At 47.2% G+C, this 21,444-nt stretch overlaps 1 protein-coding gene across 1 annotated transcript in view; it reads left to right on the top strand.

Annotated features, from left to right (window-relative positions):
* Positions 1-838: 838 nt before the first annotated feature.
* Positions 839-21,444, top strand: part of NFATC2 (nuclear factor of activated T cells 2) — an 80,339-nt gene continuing 59,733 nt past the window's right edge. The window contains exons 1-3 of the mRNA XM_086623158.1: positions 839-983; positions 9,354-10,380; positions 11,787-11,955. Of these exons, the coding sequence (XP_086479284.1) occupies positions 839-983; positions 9,354-10,380; positions 11,787-11,955 (1,341 nt within the window). The remainder of the gene's footprint in view (positions 984-9,353; positions 10,381-11,786; positions 11,956-21,444) is intronic.

Below are 21,444 nucleotides of genomic sequence, written 5' to 3'. Positions count from 1 at the left end.
GTTAAGAGAGGTTGGCCTGGGACTGCAGAAGGAGATGTACCCAGAAACCTGCTTGCTGCTGCCTTAGCAGCAGCCTGCGATGAGAGGCAGGAGCACGTGGCGTGGGACGCATGAAGCCCAGAGAAGGCAAGGGCAGCACCTGGGCTGCCTGGTGCTGCTGGACACCCTGGAAACCTCAACAGAAAGGGGCCCGGCTGCTGGGGAGGAGGAGGCTGCATGCAAGACAGCAAGACGCTCAACCCAGGGTAACAGGGCAGAGACGGCTCCCCGAATGGGGGCCGGAGGGGTTTCTGGAGGCTCCTATCCCTGTGCAAGGCCATTACTTCCCTTGCAGCCCCGCTTTTCTCCTGTGAGTTCCACTGTCTCTCCTTCCCTGGCCCCTTTCCTCCGCTCCCCCACCGCGACCCCTGCACGCATCCTTCCCCGTGGTACCCACCTCTCCCCCGGGGCCGCGGCCCCGCCGTAGGGCCGGGGCCGGTGCGGTCCGGTCCGGGCTCCTCCTCCCCGGGGGCGGCCCCGGCGGCAGGTGGCTGCTCGGGAGCAGGAAGCTGCCACCGCTCGTCGCGCCGATACCCCTCGTGTGCCGCCGCCGGGGCTCCCCGCCCGCACCCCCCGCCGTCGGGGGCAGCCGCGCCCGCCTCAGCGACCCCCGGGAGACCCTTTTGCTTGTTTTCCCTCTTTTTTTGACTCCCTTAACTCCTCTTCACTTGCACTTGGAAGGATACCGACGGGTTTCGCTGCGGTTCTCGCACTTCGGGCTCCTTTCGGCAGCCGGCCGGCCCCGGGCGAGCCTCCCCTCCCCTCCCGCCCCGCCGCTGCCAAGCGGGCTCCGGCCGCGATGAGCGCCGCCGCCCAGGCTCCGGAGCCCGACCCGCAGGAGGGGGGCCCCGGGCATGGCCCGGAGCCGGCCCGGGAGGGCAGCCCGCAGGAGGAGTTTGACTTCTCCATCCTCTTCGACTACGACTACCTGAAGCCGATCGAAGGTTGGTGAGGAGCCGCCGCAGGAGGAGCCGGTGCCGAGCCCCGACGGGGCGGCGGGGCCGCTTCTGCCGGACCGAGCGGCTCCGGGGGCCGGGCCGGGCGCTGCCTGCGCGCTCCGCCAGCCCCTCGGAGGGCGGGGGAGACCCGGGCCGTGCCCCGGTCTGGCTGCCCGGGCCCGGCGAGGCGAGGGCTGCCGAGCGGTGCGCTGCTTGGCGGGCTGGGCTCAGCGCTGGGCTGCTCGGGTTCTGCGGTGCTGCCGTAGCCAGCAGGTGCTTGCGAACGGTCGCGGCCACTGGCGGCGAGTGGCTTGGCCCCCAGCAGGTGCTGGAGCATCTGAACGCAGCTGTGGGACCTTGCTAGTATTTACGGAGTTGTGAACGTGGGTATCAGAGTGTGGCTATGAAAGATGAAGCAGAAGAGCTCAGCTTGGTTGGTCACCTTGGGACCATCATCATCGAGACGGTAGAGGGTGTTCTAGAAACTCAAAAAGCCAGTTAGAGCACTGGATCTAGGAGCCCCAAGGAGTTAGTGGAGACCAGTTTCCAGTTTGGGTCCAAACAACGTAAGCTTAAGTTAAAAAAGTGACAGTCTGTTCTACTTTTCTGAGTTTATGCAAGTCTGTGACACTAAAAGCACCGTGATAAATGTTCCCTGACTTTCAAAATGATAGTTCAATTGATTGATGATACTAAAAATCGATACTTCCTATCCCATAAAGTATGGATTTGTATAAAGCAGACAAAGCCAAAAGAGACAAGACTCAGAGGGAAGCATTGCTGGGTTATTGTTTCTAAGATACGTGTGTTTTGATTCTGCACAGTTGAGAGGTGGCATTTCTTTAGGGCATTTGAAGAAAGAGATGTTGTGTTCCTAGGGGACGGTGCAGAGACCTATTAGGCCTGAATCGTGGTATCATTAGCAAAATGGAGAGTTGTTTACAGAGTTTTATTCTTTGTTTACTTGTATAAATATACAGATGTGCACCAGCATCAAAGCTGAGTGAGGATGGTTAATGTCATCAAATGTACAAAGCTGAATTTTCTTTCAAGGTTTAATGTAGATCAAACCCTGCTAAAATAAATCTACAATGGGGAGAGGTCAGTGATTTTAGTGAAAATACATTAAATCTCAGTGAAAGCTTCAGATGCTGTTTTTTTTTTTTTCACAACTTTATAGTAGAGAGTACTGCTGTGAAGCTTTAAGTGGGAACTTCCACAGAATATAATAGTATGTAGGTGGGGGGTAGAAAGTTTAATCTTCAAACCACATAAATGCAGAGCAGTGTATGCTTGTAGTAGAAGTAACTTCCTTCTTGAGCCTGCTTTCTCCATGTTTGAATGACTGGAAGACATAATTAGTAGTAATTTTGTTTGTTCCAAAGATGGAAATGATTAGCATAAAAAGAAAAAGATCACAACCATATATACTAGCATTGTAATCTGGAGAACATTCTCGCTCGCTTTGAAAAGGCACCAGCTAGAGTCTGAAAGCAATCCTGTATACATCCGTGACCTTTAATGTACAAAAGATTAAAGCATGTTTACACGAGAACAGAAAATGTTCAAATTTTGAGAAAGGGCTTTATCCACGTGCTGGTGGTAAATGATGCTCGTTGTTCATGTGCAATTCTGGCCTCATCTGAACTGCAGTTGGGAAAACAAGTCCTTTTCAGTGGAGGATTCGAAATGGAACCAAAACCATAGGAGTGTCTGTGGATCCCAGTGTTTCAATCTGGTTCCTGCATTCAAAGTCTGTTTGGAAGAGGCTCTGGTTTGGTTTCCTCGGAGTCTGGCCTGCTCCACCCACCGCTCACGACAAGTCCTACAATAACAAATCTCTGTAAACATGCTAAAAGTAATTTATTTATTTATTTATTTTTTAAAGAGAAAAAAAGAACATTTGAGACTCTAGGTATGGATTGGAATGAAAGTTTATTTCTGATGAATAGTTTTGTAAAAAGTTGGGATTTGAGACCATCCACTTAAGCTTGTGTTTTAAAAGTAGGATCTATATCACAACTTGTTGCCATGGAAATGCCAGAAATATCCTTACTGAAAGCGGTTGGCATTCAGTAGTGCTTACGTGTGCCCAAGACAACAGGAACATGGCCTGCTATAAAAGCAACAGGGAAAAAAGGGTAAATAAAAATCCTATGGTCAATATTATTAATATTAAATATTCCTTTCTAAGCCAACCATTTCCAAAAGCAGGAGTGCTTTACAAAGTGCCATTTTCCGTGGACCTTTTAACTTTTACTCTCACTTGCCAGACTCTAATTAGCTGTCTTCTTTTCACTATTTGCAAACCAGAAACATCTGCCATCAGCAGTTGTGCCCAGGTGAAGAGGCTTTGGGAAGTTGGGGCAAAGTGGGGGCTGTTAGGTTGAAATTGTGATTTCACTTGGGCATTGAAGACGTTTTCTGTCTGCTTTTAAAAAGATGTGTTAGATGCATTCCCCTGAGTACAGGTGAAGGTGTTGCTAGTGGTATCTCAAATTTTAGCTTATTTCAAACTTGAAAGGTGCTGAATATCCGTGTTTCTCAGTGGAGAAGATTGACAGGAAGTGAATGAGCATTTGAACTAGCATCTACAAATTGAACTTCCAGATTGGACAAATTGGACTTCCAGTAAATTCTAGTAACTGCTTTGTAGGTTATTCCATAGTACCTGTTGTTGGCCACTATGAGTGAAAAGCCAGACAACTGTTGTGCTTCAGCAACTCACTTCATGTATTTTTGTTCTATGTTTGCTGTGTGATGATCCACTGACAAGGCAAAGCTGTAGCATAATTTTTAATATTTGAGGTTAACCCTTCTGAGGACTGATCCTCTGAGGGGTGTTTTGAAACTTAAAATCCAAATAAAATCCATCTTTAAATAAGATTCCAGACAAAACCCGCCCTAAGACAACAGGTGAGAATGGATATCAGGAGTAGTTTCTTGTAGGCTCAAGCCATCGCTGTAGCTCAGCAGACTCTTGCTTTGCATCTGGTGGTATGAGTCTACAAAGTCTACGTATATATAATATAGAGAGGGGAAGCAGGGAGCATCTATAAATATTAATATTCCTCTGCATGCTTGTTTGTATGTAGACAGTCTCCCAGGAACATTGCCGTGTCTTTTAGGTGTGAAGCCCTGTATAATTTTCCTCATTCCTTCTTTTTCTCCCTAATACAAAGCTATTAAAAGGAAAAAAGTGCTTGCAGCTGGTCCTGGTGACTGGCTCAGTAACACAGAGGCAGTGTTCAGCGGCAGCCCCGCAGCGAAGAGACAAACACACACATGTAGCAGAGAATACCAGATTTCACTCCGGAAACCAACTTTCACTTTGAGCTTCCAAGCAGCTAGTGTCAGTAAGAGACAACTCGGCTTTTGAAAAAGGCAAAAAAGCTCTGGACTGGCTCCTTCAAGTGACAATAAGCAAACTAATAAAAAAAAATTGGACTTTCTTACTTAGGCAAATAAGGAACTCCATTTGAATCTCAGGAGCTGCACTGCAGCAAACGGATGTGAGGTCAAAACCAAACTTCTCCCCCTGCCCTCCCTTGGCTCCTTTGTCCTGCACGCGGCTATCTTTAGCCTAGATGATGATTTGTATAAACCCATGGTGGAATGCAGTTGCTGGGGTGATCTGTTATTCCCTAATTTCATGCTAATGGGCAAGGTCACATTTGGCTGACTGAATGGCTTTGAAGTTACTGCTTTGTTTGAAAAACAGCGGAGGGAGGGCCCTGGCAAAGCCACACGTGCACACACACACTGGTGTGTCCCGTCCGGCTTGGGAAATCCTTGGAGCCCAGCAGGTCCTGGTGTGGCTTTTCCTTTCTGCCTTTCAGAAGCATGTGAAAAGGAGTGTTTTAAATCAAGAGTTTGAAACTTAAATGCCTTGATCTTTTTCACGTGTGTTTTAACTCCCCTTGCTTGTCAGCACTCAGGGCGGTCCCGAAGGTACGGGCCTGGGGAGGTTGCCCAGCTGTCGGACAGTTGATGGAGCTGCCTGCAGCATTCGTGAGCTTGTCTATAGGAGCTGCTTTGCTGTTTGTTTACAATACGGTGGCACGCAGAGCCCTTCTTCCCACTCCTGTTGTGGGGAGAGGAGAAATGGCCTTGTGAACTAGTAACTGGGTATGGAAAAAAGGGGGGAATAGGAGTTGGCAGCCTGGAGGCAGTTTGGGTGGCATCCTAAGGGGGACTGGAGGTAGGACTTTCATAGTTGTGAGGCTTGGGTGGGTGGCGCAGGGGAACAGGCTGTTTGCTGGCAGTAAAGCTGGCTGAGAATGTGAGAAGGTGCCAGAGCTGTCTGGGTGTGAAGCTTGCTTTCTTTTAACCCTCTTTCAAACCAGAAGGATCTCTTGGTACTGAATCAGAGGATGATTCAGCAGTGAAACCTCAGGCTGGGAAATGCCCGAGCGTGGCGAGGTGGGGGAGCAACAGACTGCACCCAGCTCTGCAGCCGCCCGTGCGGAGGGCTGTCGGAGGAGCTGGGCTGAAGCTGCTGTGCTGCTCGCTGAGACGTCCGCCAGAAAAGCCGCGGGGAGGACAGTCCTTTGCAGGATTTCAGTCTGTGCTCTGGGATGCAGTGTGCAGGGACAAATGAACCCTTGAAGGCGGTGCAACCTTGCGTGCACAACTGTACCCCTGGGACATCTGCACAAGGGTTTCAAAGCTGCTTCAGCTCTTGAAAAACACCTTTGCTAGGCTGATCCATCGCGTAATTATTCTCTTGTAAGGGGGTGCAATGGCCTCTCGCCTCCTTGGGGAGCCCAGCTGGTGGGCAGCAGGGCTGCTCCCTGCCAGCTCTGGTGTGGCAGAGGGCCAGCAGCGTGAGGTTTACTGTCCTCAGCCCCTGCCACCCTAACCGAGCTTGCCTTGGCAGCTCAGGGAGGAGCACGGGTACTGCTGGAGCCATCCGCCTGGAGCCATTCCCATGCCCTGGGCTGCTCCATGTTCCCGCTGGTCTCTGCAAATGCAGAGAGAAAGCAGCCGCGCTGCTGGGGAGCAACCTCTCCCTGTCCCCCGCTGCCCGTCTGAAAGGCAGGAGCTTGGCATTGTTTATAAAAAACAAACTCCTGTTGGTGCTCGTCTGGGGAAGCTGGGATGTTGGCTTGGGTCTGCCCCTTCCTTGAGCGGATTCCAAACCCCAGCCTGCCTTAGCCAAATTGGCCAGGAGCCAGGTAGCCAGTCCCCTGCTGCTGAAGCAAAAAGCAGAATTTCTCCTGATTTTGATGGAAGAGCCGTTTACTACTGGAGAGCAGCACTTGCTGCTTCACCCAACCGCCCCTTTTCCCTCCCCCAGTGAGGTCGGAGCCTTGCCTTGCAGCATCACCGGCATTCCCATGGCAACAGACCCTGACGTCACCGGCGTGGGCAAGAGCACCCGAGACAGTGATTTCATTGTGCCTCTGAAGTTATGCAGGGCTGGGGCTTGGTCTGGAGATCTCCCCAAACCCCTCAAGCCCTGAGTCCTGACGAAGCCATGCCGATGAGTCAGGGCCGGCAGCCTCTGCCCTGCAGGATGCAGCCGCAGCCCCTGGGCACCGCTGCCCGCCGCCGCTCCCTGGGCACGCGTCAGGCGAGCCAAGGGCTTCTCGTCCGCAGTCTTGCCCGCGTTCCTGCGCTGCTGCCTGCTTTATTGATAATTTGCCGCACAGAGGGAAAATGAAATATTTTTGCTCTGCGGAAGGTGATGGGTGTTGCCTGCCTGGCGCAGGGCGCTCGCCTTGCGCATCGCCCACGGGCGCTGGGTGAGCGGTGCCGGTGTGCGCAGCCTGGGAAGTGTGGCAGAGGAGGGCTCTGCCAGGGTGCTGGGTGAAGGCGAGGGCACGCTGCGGCTTGTTGTTGTACGTAAACATTGTTATTAATGTCTGGAACGTGGATCCTCTTGGCGGGTGACTGCCAAAGATGAAAGTGCTCGTGTAAACACTGTATTTCAGAGAAAAGCAAAGAAAACTTGGGTTATCTAAAGCCTGATTTTTAATAGGCAGAAAGTGTGGCTGGTGGTGTATGTGTTTTATTCAGAAGACTTTAAAAATTATACATGCACATACAAATTGTATGTTTGCTTTTCCCGTACCCCTCAACACAAATCTATGCACACTAGCTCTGCCGCTCAACATGTGTTGCGAGGAGTTGTAATTCTTTACCTGTTGTCCGTGTATCCGGCACAGATAACGTGGTTTAACGTGTACGGCGGGGGCAGCTCTTACTGTAGGTGTGTGGAATGGGGAACCGAAACGGTCGCCTGTTCCTTGAGGTGAAGCCACTCAGCCTGGGGAGCTTTTCTGCGATTTCTGGTCACTGTACAAACCCTGCCTCAAGCCCTGGCATCCAGCCTGCCTCTGTTCGGTGCTGGTTTTGCTCTGTCCCATCAATTTATATGGGAGTGATTCTTCCGGAAGCAGTGGGAGTGGTGTTTTGTGTGACTGTGGAGGGGTGTGTTGCTCTATTAAGTCCAAAGGAGTGATGAGTTTTATTCAAAGTGAATTGTGGCATCAATATCTAGGCTTGATGTGTCAGAGTTTGAGTGATGCAAATTGTGCGCTCACCATGTGAATGCCAAAGCTCTGATATCCGAGATCGACAATGCTAAAAATACATTTGGCTCAAAATTCGGTTACTTGTCGCTGTTTTCCCCCATTACCAAAACAGCTGGAATTAAAAGCCAGAAGGAACCTTAAGAAATCTGCAAGCTGGACTCTCCCGGTCGTCTCCCATCCCCTCGCATAGGCATTCTGTGTGCTGGTTTGTTTGGTTGGCTGGTCGGGGTTTCCCGCTAAACAAGAAGGCTCAGCAGTTCCTGCTACATTTTTTCTTTTTGTGGAGTTTTCTCCAGCAGTTGCGAAACATTGAGCACAAAAAGTAGTAGTCAAAAATCAGTGGAAGATTTTGCTTTCGCACTAAGAAGCATTTAAAAGTGAAAATGAACAGAAACCCCCTGAAATTAATTCACAATCTCTCACATGCGAAAGTTTCACTACAAACTTTTGCAGAAAGCAGAGTCAGCTCCTACTTGGCTTTATGTACAATGTTATTTGCTCATGGGGAATGCTGCCTTGTGTAGACTAGCGTTACAGAAAATGCTGGAACAGTTATTTAAATATTTAAATGAAACCCTTTTTGCCTGTGACGCATGCTGATCTATGCCCAAGGATGAGCAGATAATGTAAATTAATCTCAAACTGTGGAGCTGTTACAGATATTTTCTGCTGATTACATTGAAAAACATCTTTAAAAACATATAAAAATCCTGACAGTATTTTTCACGCTTTTGTGTAACAACAAATACTATCCAGCTCCAGGCTGGGGAAGCTACAGGAGCTGATGTACAGGGAGGGGTCTGTCCCAGGAATACCAGGCATGACTCTGCTCTCTTGGATGCCACTGGCATTAAGCACCTAGTGGGGTGCTGGGACAAGATCAGAACTGGGCCCAGCGATGCTGATGGGAATTCTGTATTGCCTAGAAGCATCTCAATTCTCTGCAACCTGGGGACAGTTTGTAAGCCTTAGAATCTCTGAAAATTGAGGATTTTTTTTTCCGCCAGGAAAGAGAGTTGCAGTGAACATTGACCTGCTAGTCTGTATTTTATAATTCTTCTCTGGCCAAAACGTTCCCTGAGCTGAAACTGGAAGGTGATTGCCTGTAAACACGGGGCTGGATCCTTTCTATCTCTCTCTTTTCTAACAAATATTGGTGAATGTATTTTCTAGTCACCTGGTGCTTTCTCCTGTGAAACCTGTCACCAAAACTTGTTGACATGATATGCAGCCAAACAAATCATCACACAGAACTGACTTTTTCATTTAAGAGCTTGAGTTCAGCTTTGGTTTCATGAAGCCTTTTTCTGGCTGGACTTTGCTGTGTGAGAAAGATTTTTCTCCCTTCACCAAAAGCTGTTCCTCAACCTTTTGGTTTCACGTAGACCTATTTGGAAGTGGTTTTGTGCCATGACGGTCTCAGTCCAGCTCCTAGTTGACAAAAGTTGGCCAAAGTCACAACACCCCAGTTGGTGCTAAGGGGTATGTTTGGCAGAAGGAGTAGGAAGGCCAACTTCGACACGGGCAGGGAGGCTGACGTGTCACTGACCCTTCCAGGTGATCGCTCTAGGGCAGGGCTCAGGGAGAGGGAGCCCGCCGGGCAGTGTGGAGGTGTTTGCAGGGCTTCTGTCCGTGCTGCATCTGCTCTGAGCACTTGAGCTTCCCTGGCTGTTAATCCAGTACTTTTCACAAGCATTAACTGCAGTTAAAAAGAATTAAACAAATATTTACCTAATATCAGATCACAACCAATTTATAAATATGCTTTTTTTTAATCCATGATTGCTCAGCTTCTGTAATAATATTTATAGTCTTAAAGAGACCCTTCTTTTTCCAGAAGAACCGACTCCACATAAAACCAACAGCCCACCCTCTGGAGTTACATACGCTCATGATGTCTTGGACTGTGGCCTCAAGCCATGCCCCCTGCCTTTTTCTAGCCTTTCTGCAGATCCCATGGGCAGATATGGACAGCCAGATAGCATAGGGACAACACCTACACACCCTGCCAACGCTGCAGGGGCCTCTGCTCCGAGCCCTAGGATTGAAATTACTCCATATCATGAACTGATTCATTCAGGGGGTCCCTTCCGCAGCAGAGACACAGATGTTCTTTTGGTAGAACATCAGTCAAACTCAGCTACCGCTAGCCCAAGGGTTACCCTGCCCGTCCCTGGCTTTGAGGGCTACAGAGAACCACTGTGTTTGAGCCCAGCTAGTAGCGGCTCCTCTGCAAGTTTCATTTCAGAGACAAATGTATCTCCTTGCACATCACCATGTGTTTCACCAAATAATGGTCCTAGTGATGACCTTTGTCCACAGTTTCAAAACATCCATACTCATTATTCTCCTAGAACCTCTCCAATAATGTCACCACGAACAAGCATCACGGAGGAAACCTGCTTGGGACGACATTCACCATCACCCTGTCCCAACTCAAGGTCTTCATCACCAGGTGCAAAACGGAGGTACTCTTGCACTGAGCTCTACAGTACTCAGCTGCCTTCCACTTCTCCACGACAGTCAAGGACCCCCTCTCCACAATCCTCTCCTCGCATCCCCTTGAGAGAAGACAACTCGTCAGTTACTTACACGCAGTTGCCCAGCGCCTCTCTTTCCATGGATGCTATGAGCAGCCTTCCTACGGATCCTTCCTGTGGCGTTCCCACGAAAATTTGGAAAACCAGCCCTGATCCTTCATCAATGCCTTCCCACAAAAACAGCATTCCATGTCACGTCTTTCAGACTGTCGACTTCCACGGGCCTTGTGAGCAGGAGGACAGGAGAAACTCAGCCCCAGAATCAATTTTGTTGGTACCTCCATCCTGGACAAAGCAACTGATGCCTGCAATACCTATCTGCAGGTATGTAATGCTTCTTGTGGTTGTGTGTTTTCTCCTGGCATGATGTCCTCTGTCATGCATGATGATCTCTAGGGATCATCCCAAGGATGGTTTCCTTGGGCAGATCCTGCTGCTGACCAGAGCTAAGTGCTCAGGGACAGCACTGGTTAATGGGAGCCCAGTCTAGTATGATTCCAACAGATGAAAAAATCTGTGTTTGGAAGAAACATCATCAAAGTGGTTCATTGATAGCGCAGCATACAACAAATTCAATTTTCCAAATTATTTGTCTAAAAAGCAGATTATAAACAGCCTTTCTCAAAGGCTAAACACTCTTGTTCCATCCTGCAGCTTTTAAAGAAAATGGTTTGATTGCTCTTCTGAATTCAGGGAATTGTATCACAAATTTCCATCAAGGATGAAAATACTTCAAATATTTCCTGATTCAAAATAGAGCACCCTGCTCCAAGTCAGACCGAGCATTTGATTAACCCCAGCTGCCTTATTGTTGGTTGTTAATGTGTAAATTGTCAGTTAACCCCAATCTCAGCTGTTGGCACTGCCCTCATCAGCTCCCTCCATCATCTGACGCTGGCAGTGCCCGGTGGCACATGGGTCTGGACCCTGAGCGGAGCACATCTGCCAGGACAGAGGTTGCCAAACGCATGACTCCACTTGCAGTCACCACTGGCACCCCGTCAGCCCTGCCATCCCGCTCGGTGGCGAGGGTGTCTCCATGCTGACGTTATCCTGTGCTGCTCCTGACAGCTGACCTGCTGAACACACATTGTGAGTGAGGGAACGCGGGCCGTGACTTTTCATGGCTTGTTACATCAGCCCTGGCAGCAGTTTGTACTAACAAAATAAGAGTTGTTTAAAATCTTGCACGAACTCTGGTTGTACTTTTCAACGTATTCATTTCATGTGATAAACTCTTGTTACTTTGATAACAGGAAAATTAGTATCAGGTAAGAATATTTAGCATTTTATTTGTGTGTGTATTGTTATTTATGGAAATCGTAAATATTATTACTTTGCGCAACTGGTAAGTAATGGTTAATGAAGATAATATTTCACAATATATGTTAGCTATGATCAAGATTAAGACACACAGCAAAAGCTAGATAAAAGAGGAGCATCTCTGAAAACTTATAACTTCTACAGATATTTCTATTTAAAAAAATAGAAATATTCTATTCTCTTCTGCAAGGAGATGGGCCCACAGAAATTACTGTGTTAATCCTGAATTTCAGCACGTTTTGTAATCAAATGTGAGCAGGACTGCATATTCTCATTGAAATTAATAGCAGACTCTGAGACGTTTCAGTGACAGCAGCCCTGGCGGGGTACTTGGAGGAAGAAGGGATCAGGGCTTTCAGAAATAAAGTGCGAAAGAGTTTCAGCTGGTGTGGTCTCTCTCTGCCCAGTTTGCCCGTCCAGTCGCTCCCGCCCCTCGAGTGGCCGCTCTCCAGCCAGTCTGGCTCCTACGAGCTGCGGATCGAGGTACAGCCGAAGCCCCACCACCGGGCACACTATGAGACGGAGGGGAGTCGAGGGGCCGTCAAGGCACCGACCGGAGGCCACCCTGTTGTCCAGGTAAGGGACTGGAGAACAACACCGTAGAGGAAAAGGTGGGGGGTGAGTTCATTTTTGAAAGTCTTGTTGAGGGCCGACCCTGAAAGAGGAGGGCCATGTGAACCTGGGTGTGCTTGTAGATGTGCATAAAGTGGCTGAAGTTGAACTGTGGTGAAGTCCTAGATGTTCTCAATGTTGGTTTGGATTAGCTTGTGAAAACTCAGAAACTTCGGCAAAATATTCGCTGCCTTTTCTGGGCTATATATTAAACCTCCTGTGACCCAACTCTGTCATAAGATGCCCAGCTGTCCTGAATTCCAGCGGAGCCCGTTTCATCTTGATGACAGACTCTTCCGTGTAAGCTAGGGCTTTTTGTGAGGTTCAAAACGTACAAACGTCAAGCCTGGCTTTCAAACTCAGTGTAGGTCCGTCACCTACCAAACTCAGATTTAAACCAGCTAGCAGATCGCGTTGGATCTGCAGTACTGTGTCCTCCTGGCAGCAGTGAATGATGGTTTTGGAGCCATGCTCCCGTGCGGTCCCGCAGAGCAAGTCCGTGTGGCAGAGTTACTCCCTGCGTTTGGGCGGTATCTGACCTCAGCTCCTCTCCACTCTGTACAAGCCAAACTCTACGCGACTCCTACACGTTCACTTGAGGTTTAAAGAAAGGCAAAGCAACCTTCGTTCACCTCAATGGGAGCTGCATTAGGAAGGGATGGATGTTAAATTGGAGTTTCTCCAGAGTTAACAGCTGCCTTTTGCTAGAAATGTCTTTCATGCATTTGCTTTTTCCTTAGCAATTTTACTCCTTTTTTCCTGTCCTCTGGTTACGTGGTAGAACGTCTAATTTTAAGCCCATTTATATTTAGGTCAGAGAATTTCACTGGTGTGTAGTTCAGGCACTCGATGCATCCATTTTCCATCTAGTGCCTGGTTTATATGTAACTTGCTGACGCCGTGTCCCAGCTCGTGTGCAGTTCTGCTTGTCATCTGTGGTGACACTGCCTTCTCTTTGTCCTGGATGCACACCACCACGGGGAAACCTGTACTACCTGTAGTAGCCAGATGATAAGGAGACAGCAGGGCAAGATAGTTACATAGCAGGGGGGATGACTTTGAGAAGAAGTTTGGCCCCTGTAAAGCTGTAAATATAGAGAGGACATGTTTATTGGCTTTGTAGTGCTATAGAGAAGGTGTGAATGAGTTTAGGCAGGAGCTCCCTGGTGATTTGGGCTGATGGCACTACAGAAACCAAATTTTATATCTCTTTTGAGATATCATTTATATTGCCCTAAAGAGTTCAGTTCTGGTCCTAGATGTGCTTGTGAGAGGGGAAGTCACCCTGTTGAAACCAGTGAATGAAATCCAAGCTGACAGTGGTGGAGGTAACAAAATTTGGCCGTTTGCTGACCTGAGAGGTGGATGAGCTGAACCATTATTCTGCTGTGGAGAGTGAAGGGCTTTTCCTTCACTTTTCGAAGTCTAATGTGAAATAACGGCTGAGTAGCTGCAGTATAGCCATTTGGGGCCACATCAGTCTTCCCACTCATTTCCTCCTCATTTCAGCCAGTGCTATTCAGGAAGGAAAGCCAGGCTTTTGGTCGGGTTTGCAAGGTGTCAGGGCGATATTGCTGCTCATGATGGATGGCAACAGATCAGCCAGAGCTACAGCTTTCACTGACCCAAGTTGGGTTGCATCCTGCAGATGTTCCCATCACACTCAGGACTTGCTATGGCAAACCTGAACCAGGAAAACGGTGAAATTGATGCTTAATTTTAAGCATGTGATCAATACCACTGGTTTCACTTGGTTGGCTTGTGATTAACTTCAAACATATGTTAGATATTCCCCTGCAGGCTCACCTGCTTTTAAAATCAAGCCATAAATTGTTAAATCAATGAATTTGTTTACTTCAGTTGAGCTGGACTGGATGTTTGAGTAAAAGGTGCAGGATAATAATAAATAGCAATCACATTTGACATACCTTAATACATGCAATCTTTTTAGTTTATGAATCTGGCAAACTCAGAGCCCACTGTGGTGCGTTTGAAGCTACATGGATGCACGAGCTATGTGGCCAATCAGCACTTGCTCTTTTCTCAGTTTGCTTACAAATATAGTATCATTTATCTTCCCAAGATATTCCTATCGACCGGATGTTTATTGCAATGAAGGAGTTTCTCGTGACATGGGGAAATATAAGTGCTTTGTTTCCTTCCTGCAATCAATATCAATCAAAGAAGGATTTATATTTTCTGTTGGAGACAGGAACTGATATTCCTAGTTTTATCATAATTTACCATCAAGCTTAAGGATCTTAAACTATAAATTCAAAGATCCATGTTAGTTTCCCGACCAGATGTGCCTCTGCACAGCTGTGCCTGCATATGGGGAAAATATGGACAGGTTTTTTATGAAGGTTTACTATAAACCTGGAAGTATTCGTTGGATTTGTGTTCACTTTAACATAACAAGGTTCATATGGGTGCTGAGCAATGAGATAGTTGCACCTGTATGGTTTATGACATCTGAAACTCGGGAAGGCTAGTAAAATCCAAAGCTTTCATGTCATAAGTTATTTGGCTTCAAGGTTTTGTTTGTTTTTTTTTTTTTTTCCATTCCCTTCTTTCCCTTCAGTGAATTTTAACTTTTGTGTTCTTGTCAGATGCAAACAGTACAGAAACAAGGAGAATTAAACATGAGTGATTTTTAAAAGGCAGGCGCTGTGTCGAGGAAAGTTTGCTTGAGTTAAAAGCAACCAGTTGCAAGGCAATTAAATTAAATTAAATTAAATTGTTTTCAACAAGTTCTGTCTGTGTTTGGCCTCAGAGCAGCAATTGCAGCGTGGAGCCGGGATGACAGGGCTGGGGTTCTCCCGCAGGCTGCAGACCTGGTGCTGGGGACCCACAGCACTTCTCAAATGACAGATGTGAACACATCACCCTTGGGACTTTTCTGGAGAGCTAGGGCCTCTCCAGAGCAACTTTATTGAATCCAGTGTTGTCTCTTAGACATTTGGACTTAAATATTGAGAAGCCAAGCTTGCCCTGAGGTGGGAAGAAGCCCACCAAAATGATGGGATTTATACTAAGGCCGAATGTCCCATTCATGTCCCATACATTTTACAACCACTTTTGGTATACTGGTTTTCCACTATTTTGATGACCTTTTCTAAAATACAATCTCTTTTTAAAAAAATATGATTTTAAAAAAAAATTCCCATTGAACTACCTCTTCACATGACTAATTATCTAGCTGAACCTTCTGGAAGAAGAGATGTTGGCTAGTTTTTGCAGCATGGTGTTGGCCTGCAATATTTGTTTTTTGAAAACTGTGTTTTACATGCAAGTTTTTTTCTTTTGGGTGCTCTGAAGCTACAGACCAGCAGGTCTCATATCCTCCTTATCTTGTGGTTTATCTTTCTGATGCTGCTTCCTCTTCTTCACGTGTCTAGCCCCGAGAGTTTGTGCACAAGACTCTGCATCAGTTGTGCACTCCAAGTATAGCAGGAGAAGAGTCTGGTTAATTAAAACCTCTGGTTAGATGGACTACATGGAAGAGGGCATTAACTTTGTTTGTCTGGGGAAGGAAGAGAGACGCTATGCATGCCATGTAATGTTCACACCATCTAAGTTCAGAGACCATCTAGAGTCACACAGAGAAGTGAAGGTTCCCAGTGTAGGTGTTCTGAGTCACTCTTGGGAGGAGAATACAGCTTGCTGTTAGCTATAGAGAAACTCGGGCTTCTATTTTAGGGATGTAAGTTGAATGCCAGTGTGATGGCATAAGTCTCTGAGAGCAGCGAGGAAATCCTGCCTAGCGAGGACAAAGCTCAAGTTTTCATACACCTGCCATCTTGCAGGTCCACCCGGTCACTGAGTCTGAAGTGAAGTGGTAGGCATGATTGGTTTCCAACTCTTTTTCACCAAAGTTGAGGAACAGCTGGTTGGTTGTACCGAACTGCTTCAGTGAAGGCTCTGGAAGAGTCTGTCCGATAGGAAAAGCAGTGACGGCTCCTGTGTAAAGAGTTTGTGGATGTGATTGGGATTGAGGTGGCAATCCAAACATAAACCTAGCTCTATCCAAGTTCACCCCGTGGCAACACACCCTGCCCAGAGGGGTAAAAATCTCCATCTTTGCATGCTTTCAGGCAAACGTCTGCGAGGAAGGATATGGATATATTTGAATTCTGCTTGGTACAGGAGAGATGTACCAAGATGATTCCTTGAGAACTCTCCTTTAAGAGGTGGGAGCTTGTAGCAGCTCCCACCTCTTAAAAGAAAGTAAAATTTTAGGGTTGTTGATATTGCTTACTATCCTGTTGTCCACGGGAAACAGGGCATGTGGTAGCAATTGAGTAACATCGGATGCTGGCATAGGTGTCTGTCACCTACTATGCACAGGGAAATGTGATAAGAACCTCTCTGCTTCAGGGAGAGACACATTTTCAGTTCTTTAGCAAAGGTTCTCCTGTCTTTGAACTGTTTAAGGCAGTGATGAGAAGGAAAGACCTTTTCAGTAGCAAAGGTTGAGTCTGGATGAGCTTCACCCCATGGTCAAGCAGAGTCTATGGTCCCTTAAAAGTCATACAAATATTATTTTGAAGATTCTTATTAAACTTAGTGGTTCTAGCTTTGGCCTACTGCTTTGCATGAGGCCAGAATTTTTTCAAGATGGGAATGATATTTTGCATGATTGAGTGATGTTTCAGGGAGTTCTAAGCAGAACTCTTGTCCCTCCCTCAGGAAAGTGGAAGGGAAAGGAAAAGCTTTTAGGAGAGATGAGCAGTTGACTTATGGAAATGATTGTCCAGCTATACTCTGGATAGCTGATCTGTACGTGTTTCATTAGAAGTGGTTGCCTTTATGTGTGTTGCAGCCCATGGGTGTAAATCAGATGGACCCATTTCACATCATAATATTCCCACAGTCCGAAGTCCTCAGGAAATGATCAGTGTGAGATAAATGTGTGATTTGCTGCTACGTTCACATCATATAATTGACAGTGGTGACACAGGGCATCGATTTCAGACGTGCATCTGCCATGACTGTAGAGAGGCTGAGGTATTTTGTTAAAAATATGTTTCTGAGAATTTGGCTAAGTCTTGAGGTCAAAGAGTAAATATACGCCTTTATACTTCTTTTTGTTTTTCTTATTATTTCTAATTTTTTCCCCAAGCACCTGTGTGTTTTGGACTTAACTTGCTGTAAATAATCCTTGAGGAAGCTGATGTTTTACATAGCTCTTCAGCACAGTAATTTGTAGTCATATTCTCAAAGGATTGTGCCTGACTGGCATTCTGTGTTTTTTTTTTATTGCTATCTTAGCAAATCCTTCCCCTGAAGGTATTGCTTCTCTAACTTACCTTTACAAAAGGCTCAAATACTTCTGAATGAAAACCAGCACCTGAGTAATCAGTAACTCATTTGCATCAGGAAAGCTGGAGAGGGACTTTTTACAAGGGCGTGTAGTGATAAGACAAGGGGCAATGGATTTAAACTGAAAGAGAGTAGATTTCGATTAGATATAAGGAAGAAATGTTCTGCAATGAGGGTGGTGAGGCACTGGCACAGGTCACCCAGAGGAGTTGTGGCTGTCCCATCCCTGGAGGTGTTCAAGGCCAGGTTGGATGAGGCTTTGAGCAACCTGGTGTAGTGGAGGGTGTCCCTGTCCATGACAGGGAGGTTGGAACTAGATGATCTTTAAGGTCCCTTCCAGCCCAAACCATTCTATGATTCTGTAAGTTGGCCTTCAGCTGGCACCAGTGAACGTAGAAAAGGATATCCCCTCATGAGCTTAATTTCTGAAGCAAAAAGGAGGGGTTAATTCTAGTATGACCTATCATCCTCTTGCCATAATTACATCTCCTTTACTGTCTTTATTGTAATGGTAAAAATTAAATACATTACCCAACAGTTTAACATGGTACAAAATTCAAATGTAGACCAGGGTGACAAAACCCCAGTGCTCAAGTGGAGGGCAGCAGCGGGCACAGGGTATCCTCGAGCCATCACGTGCCTGCGTGTGCTATTCTCCTCCTCGCTTCTTCTCTTTAATGCAGGAAAGCTGAATGGAGAGGGGCTCCTGTTCAGCACAGCCAACCCAACTTTCCCTGGGATTTTGACTCTTAAAATTTGGGTGACTTTCACTGCCTTTTTTTTTTTTTTTTTTAATTAAAAAGAAGCTGAGTAGAGTAGAGTTGTTAATGGAGCACACAGGAGCTGCTTTACAATAACAAACGTATGTTCCACTTTCCTTTTATATTTGAATTTTGCTGTATGTGTCTTCTTGTGGTTTCTAAGTCAAAGGAGACATTGTTTTCTAGCCTAGCTTTCCTGTGGGGCCCTGACTTTTAACTGTATGTGACTTCCAACACTCAACTAATTCCTTTGCATATTAGTGTAACCAGAACCTTTGATGGAAACTCAACACCAAATCACAGCTTGATGCCATGATTCACACTCTCACAAGTAGGGCTGAGCTGGAGATGTGCTCCTGCTGAAACCCAGACCAGCCTGCCCAGGAAGATTTACTGTTGAGAGCACATCGGAGGAGTTGAGTCTGTCCTTTTCTGTCCATCTTCCCAACTCCTCCTGTTCAGCGAAGAAGTCCAAGGTCTGGGATGAAGCCCTGTGTGTTTGCACTTCCATGGGCAGGCTGTGCTGGACTTGCATGGCAGAGCCAGCTCGTGCTTTGCAATGTCTTTGTACCATTCTCCTGGCCTTCACTTCCCTTTTTCAGGGAGCGGAAGCCTTGCGTGGGCTCTCGGAAGCTTTTGGCTCCTGCAGGGATTTCTGTTCCCTGTCATACTCAAGAACAGCGTATGACAACCTGCACGTTTCATGCCTGATTTACCTGCAGGGCTACCAGGCTTGTTTGTACAACTGTGATGGTTGTCAGTGCCCCTTGAGCTTTGAGCTGTTGGGTCACGGATGTATTTATTGTGGCTACATGTGCTGTTGCAGGGATAGATGTGCAATGCTGAAAACGCAGATTTCAAGTACACCTGGGAAATTATCTTCAAAACTACTATCCCATGAAGTGTAAGGGTAGGTCAGTCAGTACCCCTCACGCTGTACCGCTAGCATACTGGTAGCATGGCTGTACCTTGAGATCTGTCCGTCTGAAGACTGTGGAAGTCACTGAGGAAATGAAATTGCTAGATAAATCAAAAGTAGTGTAGGAAAACATGGATGAGCCTGAAATTGGCTTTTGTTTAGATGCAGGACTGGACTGAATAGCAGGGGATATCAAATATGATGTCTAATAGAATCATAGAATCATAGAATCGTTAGGGCTGGAAGGGACCTTCAAAGGTCATCTAGTCCAACCCCCCTGCAAGGAACAGGGATATCTCCAACTAGATCAGGTTGCTCAGGGCCTCATCCAACCGGGCCTTGAATGTCTCCAGGGATGGAGCATCCACCACCTCTCTGGGCAACCTGTTCCAGTGTTCTACAACTCTCATGGTAAAAAATTTTTTCCTAATATCCAACCTGAATCTACCTCCCTCTATTTTAAAACCATTACCCCTTGTCCTATCACAACTGGCCCTCCTGAACAGCCTCTCCCCATCTTTCTTAAATAAACCAAGATTAGAGGAAGAGCTGACCTGTATGCTTTCCCTAACACTAACGAAAGAGGGGAACTGCCGGATAATAGTGAGAATAATTAGGTGCTGGGAGAATTTAACCAGAGATAAGTTGCATCTTCTGTTGCTTAAGATCTTTAAACTGAGTCTACATACCCCTGTGTGAAAGGGACGTGGTCACCCAGATGAGATCACCCCACAGCTTGCCCCTAAGAGAAGGACAGACAGGATCACTCCGTGGTGCAGCTGGGATGCAGCAGGGGTGCAGAGGTGCAGGGCAGATGATCAGTGAACCGTGTACCTCGAGGGAGCTGGGAAATTTTCCCATGTGCCAACCTGCTTTGAGTTAGAGATGAGTGAAGAGTTGTCACTGAAACTTTTGAGCCTGATTCAAAATACATTGCTTTTGATGGAAAGTGATTTTGGCAGAGGTGAGGGGAAGGAGAGTGTACCCGCCCGGTTCGGGGGTGATGCCGGTGAGATGCAGGTAACCTGGTTTATTCTTTGGAGTAGGAATATGCCTGAATTAGGCAGATGCAAGACTTAGGCTACTCTTTCATGTGTGATCTCCCTTCAAGACTGTACACAGGGCAGTAGACACGCAGTAAACCAGAGCTGGAATGTATGGCTGTTTGCCATGAACATGGACACTTCCAGCGCAGCAATAATGCCGACACAACTCATGTTGTTCAGGGCGCGCTCGAGTATCCTGCGGACAGGACACTGTTCCTGCAGGATGGATAGCATCCTGTAAATTCACATCTGAGCTCTCCGTTCAGGGGCTTCATTGTCCAGCTAAGCCTCCAGTTCCTCCCTCCCTCCCTCCCTCAAGACCTATGTCTATCGAATTGAAAGTGCCTTGTGCCAAACGAGAACTCGCACCTGGGTCTCCTGCATCCACGGGAGCATCGCGCTCGCCAGGCTGATGGCTGGTCGGGGGAAAGGGACTGGACTCCTCCTGCCTGCTGCTGCTCAGTGAAAAGTTTCTAGGGTCTCTGTTTTATTCTGAAACAGCTGTTGAAACCCTGATGCTTCCAGCAGACCTGAGTTATTCTCTCTCTGAGCATGCTTCGTGTTGTGGGTTTCAGCATGAGAAAGAAATTGGGGAGGAGAGAGGTTCCCGGGGCTTGCTTTTTTTTTTTCTTCTTTTTTAATTTTTTTTTTAATTTTATGTTCCCAAAAATGTTTTTTGGCCAGGATCCTTTCTGAAATCTGGCTGACATTCAGCCAAATGGCCAGTGCCTGAGCAAAGGCCGCAGCTTCTGGACCCCAAACCCACCTCGCAGGAGGCCCAGCACTAAGCCCTGGCAGAGGGCTCAGCTCTGGGGATTTGGTTGAATGTGATCAAATCAATCATCTCAGGCTGAGCCGAGTAACTCCAAGATGCTCTTACTGCTACCACTGTCCCATCTTGCCCCTTGTCGGCGTGTGTGCCGTGTCTCGCTTGCACAGTGATGCTCCTGGGGCTGCACCTGGAGCATCGCTGCCTCCCCTGTCTGCAGGTGAGGACGAACTGACAGCGGCAGAGGAAGCTGCAAGGTTAGGTGATAAGAAAGCAGCTCTGCTTGCCACCCTCCCTCCTGCTCCAGCTGGGCTGCAGCCGGTTCCCGCAGTGCCTCTGACAGCCGGCAAGGGAGCGGCTTCACCAACTGGTGGCAGAGCCCTGCGCCGAGAAGCCCCTCCCAGTGCGATTCTGTCAAAATCAGCAAATTTTCACCCTCGGATTTACTTGTGGCAGAGAGAGTTTTGTTGTGCTGGGGGAAGTTTAAATCTTTTGTCATGAATGTGTGTGGAAGCTTTTTAATTACACAGTTGGTTTACTTAGTAGGAAGAAATTCTCATTTTTGCCCAGCTGTGAAAATCTGATCTCCAAATCCCCACACCTGTACACGTGCAGTAGTCAGATGCATAGTGCCTC

This window comes from Tauraco erythrolophus, chromosome 18 (assembly GCF_009769465.1).
Source record: "Tauraco erythrolophus isolate bTauEry1 chromosome 18, bTauEry1.pri, whole genome shotgun sequence".
In the NCBI taxonomy this organism is placed as follows: Eukaryota; Metazoa; Chordata; class Aves; order Musophagiformes; family Musophagidae; genus Tauraco; species Tauraco erythrolophus.
This window is presented reverse-complemented; position numbering and strand designations above follow the sequence as displayed.